We start from the raw sequence: 12217 nt of genomic DNA, 5'->3' as shown, positions 1-12217 counted from the left end.
CTCATACAGTCAAAAGCATTAGGAATTTAGGAATTAAACAGCGTAAGGATTCCCAAGCACTTCAGTTGACAGATGGCGAATTAGTGTCACCAAAGAAGATAAGAATATTGAGGGCAGGAAATTTAAAAATTTCAGGTCAAGAAAATTTGCCAAAAGAGGAAGCAAAATTTTTAAAAGCAGGAAATTTATGCAAAAAAAATAGGATTAGCTTCACCATGAGGAATCTGAATTTTCCTGGCAAAACTAGGACCAAAAATTGGGTAAGACCTGCTCTTAACATGTCCAATTTCACCGGTTCCCCGAATACTACAATAAGAATTCACATGTGAACTTCAAAACATAATAGAAGCTCCAACAACTACTCCACTCATCCCGATTTATAAGACATTTTTTCATTTTGGATGTCTCAAAATTTGACACCATCGCATTTTTATGACTTTTACCACTTTCAAGAATTTAAAATTCATAGAACTTTAAATATTTTGATCATTGAGGTGATGTTATCCCTAGTAAAAGAGTTTTTCAGAACTTATTTTAAAATATTATTATGTTGCCACTAATATAATATATGAGTCAAATTAACATCTTAAACTCTATATCCAATTAAATGCCATCATATAAAATAGGTTGGAGAAAGTAATAATATGCCCATTTAAAGAATTATAATCAGTGATTTATACGAATTTTACATTTGATGAATCAAAACACCGATGTGTAAAGATTATTCTTTTTTTATATTTTTGATAAGGTACTGTGTAATGATTAACCTCTCTTGATAAAAATTGAACGTTCTCAATAATTTCTTTGGACCGACTCTGTCCTTTGCTTTCTTTTAAGTAATACGGAGTAGTATTTTTTTTGATAAATCAATTTTTAAGGTTAGTAATTAGTATGTAGACACCTCCTGCATAAAATGTTTATTACTTTAAATTGCATTTTGCAGCATGCCTTTATCCCTTAGGGTAAATACAGCTAAATACCTTATAATCTGATTTTGATGCGTTTAATTAAAAATGAAAAACATCTTTACTTCCAGCAGGAAAGTGACCCATCCCTCCTACTACTCCTTTATAGGAAGGAAAGAGATAACATCATAACAGGGAAAATAAATTGGCTTTACTTATCAGGAAAAGAGGACCAGAACAAAGTGGAGAGAGAAAGCATATGCTTCATATGTACCACAACAACTCAACCACATTAATAATGAAAATGCAAAGTCATATGATATAGTATGTAAAGAGAAGCTATCTGTACAAAGGGATGGATTTTTTAACGCAAGTGTAAGAATATGTGGACGGTAAGATATATGTGTGGACAAACCTTATCTAGAATGCCAAAAACAATTTCGTATAACTTCTGCGAAATCTCAGAGCTGCTAGAAGGTGCATATGTAAGAGCCTTTAAAGCTTGAAGACGCCGTGCATGAACTTCAAAAACAAAAAGAAGCATCAGCAACTTCATCAACCGTATGAAACAAATTTTCTATTTAATAAAGAAGCTCTGCTTGTACTGACGCTAAGTATGATATGTAGAAGTTAACAAACATCATGTGTAAGAAATTTCTGTCGACCCACTGAATCTTAGAGAATGAATCGATTCATAATTTCCCTCTAGTCTGCTCTAATAGCAGCAAAATTCAAACAAAATAATGCCATGGACAAATTGAAGTGCATGGACAAAAACTTTGAGATTAAGATGACAGCAGAGCAACTATTTTTCTGGTGGGTAGGAATTCAGGTTACAAGAATTCACCCACAGCCTATACATTAATCTTGAGGAGGATTCAAAAGGTTGCATTCAAGCAATGCTCAAGAGGTCAAACATCAACAACAATAACATACCCAGTATAATCCCACAAGTGCGGTCTGGAGGTCGAACATCAAGAAGGAAAAAAGGTTACTTCTTACATCCCCATTGTGGCATCATAATTATCCCACAAAAAAAGGAAAAAAATAGGTTGGCTTCACAATTCAAACTTTGGATGGGTCATGGTTTTCCTGATGCAAGAAAACTTTGATATTCACTGATCTTTTGTCAAAAGACATGCAAGAGCCATGACTTTTACGGGCATAAACCAACTCTGTAGGTCAATCCAAAAAGCATTTGACAATTTGACTAGAGAGGATTTTAACAACAACAACGACCTAGTGAAATCCCAGTACTGGGGTCTAGGGAGGGTAGTGTGTACGCAGACCTTACCCCTACCCCGAGGGATAGAGAGGCTGTTTCCGAAAGAAACTCGGCTCAAGAAGACGAAAAGAAGACGAAAAGAGGCAATATATCAGTACCATCAATAAAAATCATAGAAAACTAGAGAGGATTTTAAGTGTTTTCTTAAAAGCTGCTTCCATGTGCTTCTATACAGTCATTTCGTTACCTTTTCTAATAGGTGACAATCGTACAGTTATTTGGTTACTTCTAAGTTATATCTCGTTCTCTGGCATGATTTTTTTTTTTTTAAAAAAAAAAAAGAATGATAATACATGGATATTGCAGCTAAAAGGGTGAATAATAGTAGTAGACTTTACATTCAACATCTTCATTTAAGGCCTCTGATGTTAACCGATCTACTATTCTAGGTACCACATCAGCTCTTGTCACTCCTCCAACTGCATCAATATCAGCTAAAGCATCCCAGTTTGGTGTAGGAATCCCACCACCTGAACTTACACCTTGCGAACCACTATCTGAGAGAATCCGGGCCAGGTAATAATAGACATAACGTAGAACAGTCCGGTCTTCACACTGTTGATCAAGCTGTAATGTAACAAAAGAAAGAAGAGTTGGCCAAGAAAATCACAGTTTATCATAAAGCTTAAACGAAATTGAAAAGTTCATTGCGTCCAGCATAAGAGTAATATAAGGAAAAACCAAAAGGTCGCTCCTGGCATATAAGCATAAAACAATTTTCACTAATTCAGAGTTTCCTTAAGGAAGCTATAAGATATTTTAACAAAATCACTTCTTTTGCTAAGTAGAATAATTCACAATCTCCTCCAAATAAAAGGAAAAGAACACTAGCAATAGCAAACTCCAGCAACTACCAAATCCTTCACCATACTTCTTGTATCAAAGGAAATGCTAAAGAAACAAGAAAAATACGATTACTTGTCAAAATGCACGCATTCAAGCTATAAACACTTACCATCAGCTGGGCTGTAATTGAACACCATTTCATGCAAATAAAGGTCACAAACGCTCAATGTATGCTTTTTTGGTATTATTCTCTACTCTTGCAAGCTAAAAGTTCTTTCTAGAGCTTCTTTTTATCTCTGGGAAGAAATAGCCAATGAAATGCAGAAACAAGATTATAGAAGTTGTAAGCCATACCATAAGAAGAGATGGCGCTAAAGAAGGGTCAACAGAATTGTATACGGCCAGTTTGGGGAACACATGATGAACCAATTGCCTCTGAGAACTTTTCTGCAAGTAATCACAAACAAAAAGTGAACATTTTAAAGAAAGAAATTTATCCAGTGGAAAGTACAATGTAAGAACACCAATGTACCTGATCAGACGTTGCTGCTAGCTCGTGGATACTCCTTGCAAGTTGCGCATAAGAAACTGGCTGTACAAAAACGTCAAGCAAACTGAGACAGGTACACTAGAAAGGCACACTAGAGACGAGATCAGAAAGATTCAACCAATGTTTAGTCAAAGACGAAAAGTCCCATTGCCTTAAAAACATACACCATTTAGGTTAGCTAGGTATAGTCCTATAATATGAATCCCTAAAGCTGGCAGAGACATATTTCCTTCTATAACACCTACAAAAGGGTGGAAGAGTTATATGAGTATACTCGCAATAAACTTGTGCATTGTGCACAGCCTTTACAAGAACATTTATGCACGAGAATGAAGTACGCAAAATTAGAGATGATTGGGTGTATTCAGTAAGCAACCATATTTGTATGGGTTCTCTGCTTTCTAATATATTATGTACTGGAGCTTTTCCCAAATCAACTAAACACAAGCATACACTGGGGCTTCCAAGCAACCCCGCATTGTTATGTGTCAAAACGCACATTCAACATAGTGTTCAAACTCATGTGCCTTCCAAAACAACGGGTGTCCGAGCCTACTGCATAGAATTAGCCAGCCTTGTGGCGGCAAAAGGATTAGACCTTCCCCCATGATTGAAGCATGGAAATGAGACAAACTCAAGGCCCTTCTTGCTCTAATACTATGTTGTATGACCACCTCATTTAAAAATTTAAACTATTAGAGATGTGACATTTTAATTTATTTCTTTTAGATCTGCAACAGCAGACATTGTTAGTGCATAGGCTCCGGAATTAGGATTAGATGACGAAAAACAAAATTAATTATGAGACCCTACTTTGAAGAAAAACAAAATGATATCAAATAAGTCATAAAACAATTACGAATCAACACCTAAAAATTGCAAACTAATTATGAGCTCCAGATCACTTCAATAAGAGTGATACATAATAACAACCACTACTATGCCTCAATTCAACAGCAGTCGGGTCAACTATATTCTTTTATGACCAGAAATCCATTGTTTTTAACTTCGACACTCAGGGATACAATGGGCCTGCTACTCTAATCTTCTATTGGACCTGTAAAAGAATAGTATTATTTAAAAAGTTACCTTTTTCTTTTGTTTCTGAGGCATAATGTTGGCACGAACAGCCTTAGCAGCAGAAATGGTATCACTTTGGATCTGCATCAGTGTGCCCTTCTTCTTCCGATCCGTCGATGCAGAAGCCGCCACAGTCGCCGTCTGTGAAGGTAGTGAGGGTGGTGGTGCAGCAGGTGTCGACTGTGATGAAGTGGAGGAGGTGGATGATGGGTCTGATGTTATCAGATCCATTAACGTCGTACCAGTCGAATCCTGCATCATAACAAAACCACAAAATTAATTTAGAAAAACACAAATCAATATGAAATTTAGGTAAATTTGTTATCATCTTTTTGAGTATTTGATGGGAGATGAAATGCAGAATGGGAGAGTGAGCTTGGTAGGAAATTTACTGCCATGATTGGGTTTGATTGGTTGGTATTGTTGAAGTGAATGGAGCAGAGAGACCAAAATTATGAAATGCACATTGATGGAGAGAAAACTGTGTAAATTCTTTGTTTGTTTGTTTGAAGAAGACGAGTTTCTGCTGGGCGGTTAAACGGGTCGGACTCTTTCCATTTGCTTTCGGTTCTATTAGGGAAGTTACACCTACATCCCTCCTTTATGATTATACAGCACTCAAAGTTGGCACTAAATACCAATTAGACCCTTTAAATATTTTTGTGACAGGATAGATACAGTTACTTAGCACAACTGCACCCCCGAATCCAGCAGATCTCATGTGTGAGTTTCAATCTTCATAACATGCAGAACTAACAAATTAATAAATGACACGTATAATTAAAAAAAGTTAAAAATACCTTTTTACGAGGTAAAATAATTTTGTTAAAGCAGCAAGCTGCATGAGCAAAATACAAAGAAAATGATTGTGTCTGCTTATTTACAAAATGCTAAGCCAATACAAAAATACAAAAGAGTGACTAGAAGTTGAGATTTCATCAACATATATGCAATTCTTTTATATCTAAATGTACAAAAAATACAAGCATACACCATTTTTTAGATCTTCTTGACGGATTTTATCAACTTTCCAAGGGCACCAGTGCTCATATGCTTTCTTAGTGTTGATAGGCATGACCTAAGCTAGTCCAAACTTTAAAAATAACTTACTCCAGAGATCGATTATTGCTAAATAGTGATGAAGCTGGTGATTCACACTCTCATATTCCTTTTGTTAACTAGAGCTAATGAACCAAGATGATAAGTTAATTGTAGTTAACTATGTAACTATAGTTAGAAGTTAGTTAGTACAGTAATTAGGAGTTAGTTATACTGTAGAAGTATAAATACATTATACACTCTGTAAAAACACATGCTTGTATCATTTCCTTCTTCTTCTAAATACAGAAAGTTGTTTCTTTTGAGTGTGTCCTTCATCTGCACGTCTTCTTCCTCAAGCTCGATCTCCAGATTTATGGCAGCTAACATGGTACCAGAGCCACCGGAGTGAATCGAAGACATCTCTCAAGCTAGTCCTTCCTCTCTTTACTTCAATTCACAATTATGTGGTAAACTATCCAATTGTAGCGTGTAGCTGAAAGCCTAGGGTTTACTCTTGAAGAAGCAGCTAAAAATGGCGATTGGAGAAGAAACTTCACTTCCAGCAACTACAATTCCCGGTATTGTCAATAATGCAGCCGACACAAACTGTGTTTCCTTAAATTGACCACAATCATCCACTCTTCCTTCAACCAACAGACACTCCAGGTAGTACTCTGATTTCTCTTCAACTTACCGGTTCAGATAACTACGCAATATGGAGTAGGTCTATAAGGATTTGTCTGTTAGGGAAGAGTAAGTTAGGCTTTGTAGATGATCGATTTCTTAAGTTTAAATTTGAACCTGAACTTCATGATCAATGGGAGAAAGTAAATGATGTAGTTCTCTCATGGATAATGAATGTTGAAAAGTCAGGTTTACTTAGTAGTGAGTATATGCTTCTAATGCTCAAAAGGTTTGGGAAGACTTAAAGGAGAGATTTAACAAGGTAAATGGATCTAGGATTTTGTATCTTCATAGAGAAATTCATAACCTCAGTCAAGGTAACATGTCTGTTACTGACTACTTCTTCAAGCTGAGAGACTTTTGGGATGAGTTTGATGCATTAATGCCCTGTCATGGTTGTCTTTGTTCTGAATCAAAGAAATATGCCCAACACTTTGAGTATCACAGGCTACTACAGTTTCTGATAGGATTGAATGAGTCCTACTCAAAGTCAAGGAGTCAGATCATGATGATATATCCAATTCCTAGCATCAACAAAGCCTACTCACTACTGATTGATCAAGAGAGCCAAAGGAGTCTGGCTAATTTCACTCAGACTAATCACACTACTGAAGGCATAGAAGGAGTTGTGTTCTATCGTAGTAAAAACTCAACAAGTACAGGTGGATACTTCAAGTTTATAAAGAATCAAGTGCAATGTGAATTTTGTCATTACAAGGGGCACATAAAGGAGAATCGCTACAAACTTCATGGCTATCCATCAGACTCCAAGGGAAAGAAGAAAGGGCAGAACTCTGGAGTGTATACAAATAATGTGAGTGGTTTAGTGTTTCCAAATGCTGATGAAACTGGCAATCAACAAGGTTCTTATGGAACTCAATCAGGAATACAGCAGGTTCAGCATGCCTACATGCCTCAGTTTGCTCAGACCACTCCTAACAATAGTCCTGCTGCTCCTTTCTTCACCAAAGAGCAGTATCAACAAATACTTCAGATGCTAGCCAAAGAGAATGAAGAGGGTCCAGAATCATCCAGCAAGTTAGCTGCTGCAGGTACTCTAATTACTCTAATATCCAACTTTCTCAAGCAAAACTGGATTATAGACACAGGAGCCTCAAATCATATGACTTCTCAACTTGATGCTCTTACTTCTTGTCAGTCCATTCCTAGTTCAGAGAAGTGCAAAGTCCAATTACCTACTGGCAATGTAGTATATGTATCACATAAAGGAACCTCCTCAGTACTTAGAAATAACAACATTTCTAATGTGCTGCGCATTCCAGATTTTAAATACAACCTACTCTCAGTATCTCAACTCACCAAAGAACTTCAATGCATGGCTGCCTTCCCTGACTTCTGTATTTTCTAGGATCTCTACAGTGGTCAGGTGAATGGGATTGGTAAGGAGGAGCATGGCTTATACATACTTCAAGGAGGACTATCACAGAATTCTACAGCAACACCAATCAATAAGTATGTTCACACAACCATCTTAACTGATTCTAAAGTAGTATGACATAGGAGGCTAGGACATACTCCTATTGATATAATAAGGAAGTTATATGCTCTTAGTTCCCTAAAGAAAGGAACTCAATATTGTCCTGTATGTCTAGTTGCTAAACAGTCTAAACTATCTTTCCCTTTAAGTATCTTAGTGTCTAAATCTGCATTTGACTTAGTGCATTGTGATATCTGGAGGCCATATAGGGTTCCCTCACATAGTGGTAAGAGGTACTTTGTTACGGTAGTTGATGACTATACCAAATACACTTGTATTTTTTTGCTCAACTTCAAGTCAGAAGTTATAGTTGTACTAAGAGACTTTCCAACTCAAATAAAGAAAATTTTTCAGCTCCTATAAAAGTCTTAAGGACTGATAATGGTAATGAGTTTAAACAATTTCTTTCCAATCTCGATATATTTCATCAGAGTTCATGTGTCTACACATCTCAACAAAATAGAATTGTTGAGAGAAAACACAGAACAATTCTAGACATGGCCAGGTCTCTCAGATTTCAAGGAGCTATACCTCTAAGGTTTTGGGGTGAATATGTTATCACAACAGTCTACCTCATCAACAGACTACCCTCTAGAACACTTGGATACAAATCACTATTTGAGTTGCTTTACTTACATCCTCCTTCTCTACAACACTTGAAGGTTTTTGGTTGTTTGTGTTATGCAGCATGCCCTAGCATTGTTGACAAGTTCTCATCAAGAGCTATTTCTGCTGCCTTCCTTGGCTACTCTTCTTCTCAAAAGGGATATGTTTTGTATGACTTGAATGTTAAGTCTTTCTTTGTTAACAAAAATGTTATTTTTCAGGAAGGCATTTTTCTTTTCAAGCATGTGTCATCTTCAGGTAGCACTATTTTTCCTATATTGTATCTACTATCACCAACTAGTGCATATCCTAGGATCTCTGCTGCATATTTCTCACCTGAAGTTGGTGTTCCTTCACATGAGTCTAGTTCTACATCTTAGAAGAAGCCTTCTCATGTGTCCACTCCTTACTACCATCCAAATCCTGAAGGTGATATCACAGATAATGCAGTTCCTGGTGATACTCCCCTTAAGGCTGATCTTGATGCTGCAACACCTAGTGCAGTGGCTACCTTACCTGATGTTGTTCCTATTCAGGTCAGAAAACCATCCAGGACCAGCAAACCTCCCATCTGGATGCAAGATTATGTGGTGCAATCCCAAGCTGCTCAGTGTTCCTTTCCATCTCTACTTATGTTAGCTATTCCCACATCACTCCCTCATATAGTAGAGTTTTGGTAGCTCATTCAGCTGGTTCTGAACCTCAGTCCTTTAATAAGGCAGTCACTAATCCTCAATGGGTAGAGGCTATGATGTTGGAGATTGCAACCCTAGAGGAAAACAAAACCTGGAGCACATCCTAGCAAAACTCCTATAGGTTGCAGGTGGATATTCAAAATTAAGTACAAGGCTTCAGAAGTAGTTGAAAGATACAAGGCCAGACTGGTTGCCAAAGGCTACAGTCAAAAGGAAGGTTTAGACTATAGTGAAACCTTCTCCCCTGTGGCTAAAATGGTTACAGTTAGGTCCATTGTGGCTCTTGCTGCATCTCAGCATTGGATGATTTACCAGATGGATGTTCATAATGCATTCCTAAATGGTGATTTGGTTGAAGAAGTGTATATGCACATTCCATAAGGTTTGCAAGCCAGGGGAGACTAAGAAGGTTTTCAAATTTCACAAGTCATTATAGGGTCTTAAACAAGCACCAAGACAGTGGAACATGAAGTTGATAAAGGTGCTTCTGCAGATGGGGTTCAAACAAAGTCATTATGACTATTCATTGTTCATTGGAAAAGCCAATGGTGACACAGTTATCATTTTGTGTATGTGGATGACTTGATAATCACATGGAACAATGATAAGTCACTTTATGACACCAGCGCAAAGTTTCAGAAGAAGTTCAAGATGAAGGACTTATGGGAGTTGAAATTCTTCCTTGGAATTGAGTTTGCCAGATCAAAGGAAAGAATTCTTATGTGTCAAAGAAAGTATGCACTTGAGTTGATATCTGAAACAGGTTTAGGTGGAGCAAAGCCTTCTGGTACACCATTGGAGTTGAATCAAAAATTCACATCTGTAAAGTATGACAAGTGCATTCAGAACTTCAAACAAGAAGGTGATCAGGAGCTCAAAAATCCTAGTTGTTACCAAAGGCTTGTTGGAAGGTTGTTATATCTTACCATGACCAGACCAGACATTGCTTTTGCAGTGCAGGTTCTAAGTCAGTATATGCATTGTCCCAAGGTGTCACACATGGAAGCTGCTCTCAAAGTAGTCAGATACATCGCACCAGGCCTGGGGCTACTTATGCCTGCAGAAAGTATAGACAAGCTGATTGCTTACTGTGACTCTAATTGGGGGTCTTTTAGAGTCAAGGAGATCAGTAACTGGGTACTTGGTCAAATTTGGAAATGCATTGGTGTCTTGAAAGTCAAAGAAACAAATGATTGTGTCCGGAAGTTCAGCTGAGGCTGAGTTTAGGAGTATGGATTCATGTGCAACAAAAGTCACCTGGATGATAGGGATATTCAAGGAACTTGGAGTGAAGATTCAATAGCCTATAAGTTTGATATGTGACAGCAAGGCTGCTATACAAATAGCATCCAACCCTATCTTCCATGAAAGTACTAAACATATTGACATTGATTGTCATTTTGTTAGAGAAAAAGTATGTAAAGGCAGAGTACGTGCATACTAAAGACCAACTACCAGATCTACTTACAAATAGTTTGGAGAAGTTTCAACATGATCAACTGCTGAACAAATTAGGAGTGAAGAATGTGTATAAACCATCAGCTTGAGGGGGAGTGTTAACTAGAGCTAATGAACCAAGCAGATAAGTTAATTGTAGTTAACTATGTAAGTATAGTTAGAAGTTAGTTAGTACAGTAATTAGGAGTTAGTTATACTGTAGAAGTATAAATACACTCTACACTTTGTAAAAACACATGCTTGTATCATTTTGTGATGACCCAAAAGGTCATCACTTGTTTTAGAAATAAATTCTGTGTTTCAAGGTCTTAAAATCCTCTTTTTGTCTCACCTCGATTTGCGTCCGTAGTCCGGCCGCGTATCTGGAAAGCCATTATGTGAAAATCTATGAAAAATGATAAATTTTGCTTTTAAAATGAAATTAAGTTGACTTCGGTCAATATTTTGGGTAAACGGACTCGGGCCCATGATTTGACGGTCCCGGAGGGTCCGTAGGAAAATATAGGACTTGGGCATATGCCCAAAATCGAATTCTGAGGTCCCAAGCACGAGAAATGAATTTTTAAAGAAAATTATTTTCTGGAAGATATATGAGTTTTTGGAAATAAAATATGTTTGAATTTGATGGTATCGGGCTCATATTTTGGTTCCAGAGCCCGGTACAAGTCTTATATGTGATTTAAGTTAAGCCTGTGAAATTTGGTAAGAAACGGAGGTCATATGACGTGATTCAGAACCTTAGTTGTAAAATTTGAAAGTTCTTGAGTTTTTTTTTTTATTTTGATGATAAATTCATAGTTGTTAATGTTATTTTGATGATTTGATTGCACAAGCAAGTCTGTATGATATATTTAGGTTAGTGTGCATATTTGCTTTGGAGCCCCGAGGGCTCGGGTGAGTTTTGGATAGGCAACGGAGTGTAATTTGGACTTAGGAAATTGTTGGTATGTTGCAGGTCTACAGGTTTTTCATTTGCTAAGCCTGACTCACAAATGCGAGAAATTATCGCAAATGTGAAAGCTGACTTGGGCTGCCTTGGTCGCAAATGCGACTTTTTCATCGCAAATGCGATATCGCATTTGCGAAGGGTCCCTCGCAAATGCGAAGGTGACTGGAATTGCACTGGGTCGTAAATGTGACAAAATCTTCACATTTGCGAAGTTAGCAGGTTTTGAAGGGATTCGCAATTGCGAACCCTGGTCGCAATTGTGACATCTGCGACCTGCAAATTCATAACTTAGCCGAAAATCTTTCATTTTCAAACCTTTTCAAAACCTAAACACCTTTGGGCAATTTTTCAAAGACAAATACTCTTCCAAATCAATTGTAAGTCATTTCTAACTCGTTTTTATTAATCTCTAACATCTTTTCACATGATTTCAACTCAAAATCAAGGGTTTTCATGGGGAAATTGGGTGTTTTGGGTAGAACCTAGATTTTTTCAGATTTGGGGATTTGGACATCGATTTGAGGTCCGATTTCAAAATAAATTATATATTTGGGTTCGTGGGTGAATGAGTAATTGGGTTTTGGTTTGAACCTTAGGTTTTGACCATGTGGGCCCGGGGTCAATTTTTGACTTTTTGAGAAAAACTTTAGAAAACCTATTTTCATGCATTAGAATTGATT

The 12217-nt window shown here is 37.2% G+C and overlaps 2 protein-coding genes across 3 annotated transcripts in view; one reads left to right on the top strand and one right to left on the bottom strand.

Annotated features, from left to right (window-relative positions):
- The window catches only part of LOC107760880 (uncharacterized), a 39865-nt gene extending 34633 nt beyond the window's left edge, over positions 1 to 5232 (bottom strand). The window contains exons 1-6 of one of the 2 annotated variants that reach the window (XM_075225449.1): positions 4999 to 5232; positions 4616 to 4858; positions 3509 to 3568; positions 3331 to 3423; positions 2529 to 2757; positions 1321 to 1427 (exon numbers count right to left, since the gene is read on the bottom strand). In XM_075225449.1, the coding sequence (XP_075081550.1) occupies positions 1321 to 1427; positions 2529 to 2757; positions 3331 to 3423; positions 3509 to 3568; positions 4616 to 4858; positions 4999 to 5004 (738 nt within the window). In that variant the 5' untranslated portion in view covers positions 5005 to 5232. Of the gene's footprint in view, positions 1 to 1320; positions 1428 to 2528; positions 2758 to 3330; positions 3424 to 3508; positions 3569 to 4615; positions 4865 to 4998 lie in introns of those variants that run through there. The other variant, XM_075225450.1, reaches the window with a different exon arrangement.
- Positions 5233 to 6653: 1421 nt separating this feature from the next.
- On the top strand, positions 6654 to 10677 carry LOC142165993 (uncharacterized). Its single transcript, XM_075224392.1, has 9 exons — positions 6654 to 7571; positions 7701 to 7838; positions 8011 to 8062; positions 8517 to 8604; positions 8657 to 8693; positions 8816 to 8971; positions 9209 to 9492; positions 9688 to 10259; positions 10538 to 10677. The coding sequence occupies exons 1-9, from the start codon at positions 6654 to 6656 to the stop codon at positions 10675 to 10677; spliced, it is 2385 nt and encodes a 794-aa protein (XP_075080493.1).
- Positions 10678 to 12217: the final 1540 nt, after the last annotated feature.

This window comes from Nicotiana tabacum, chromosome 11, assembly GCF_000715075.1.
Source record: "Nicotiana tabacum cultivar K326 chromosome 11, ASM71507v2, whole genome shotgun sequence".
Taxonomy (NCBI): domain Eukaryota; kingdom Viridiplantae; phylum Streptophyta; class Magnoliopsida; order Solanales; family Solanaceae; genus Nicotiana; species Nicotiana tabacum.
Note: the sequence above shows the minus strand (reverse complement) of the source record. Positions and strands in the feature narration are given on the sequence as shown.

Bases quoted from the DNA above. Each gene is read 5' to 3' on its own strand.
- LOC142165993 (XM_075224392.1), top strand. From the start codon at position 6,654: ATGTCTGTTACTGACTACTTCTTCAAGCTGAGAGACTTTTGGGATGAG. The intron at 9,493-9,687 runs GTATATGCACAT...ATGGTGACACAG, and splicing joins GGTGATTTGGTTGAAGAAGT to TTATCATTTTGTGTATGTGG. The intron at 10,260-10,537 runs GTAACTGGGTAC...TCATTTTGTTAG, and splicing joins TTTTAGAGTCAAGGAGATCA to AGAAAAAGTATGTAAAGGCA.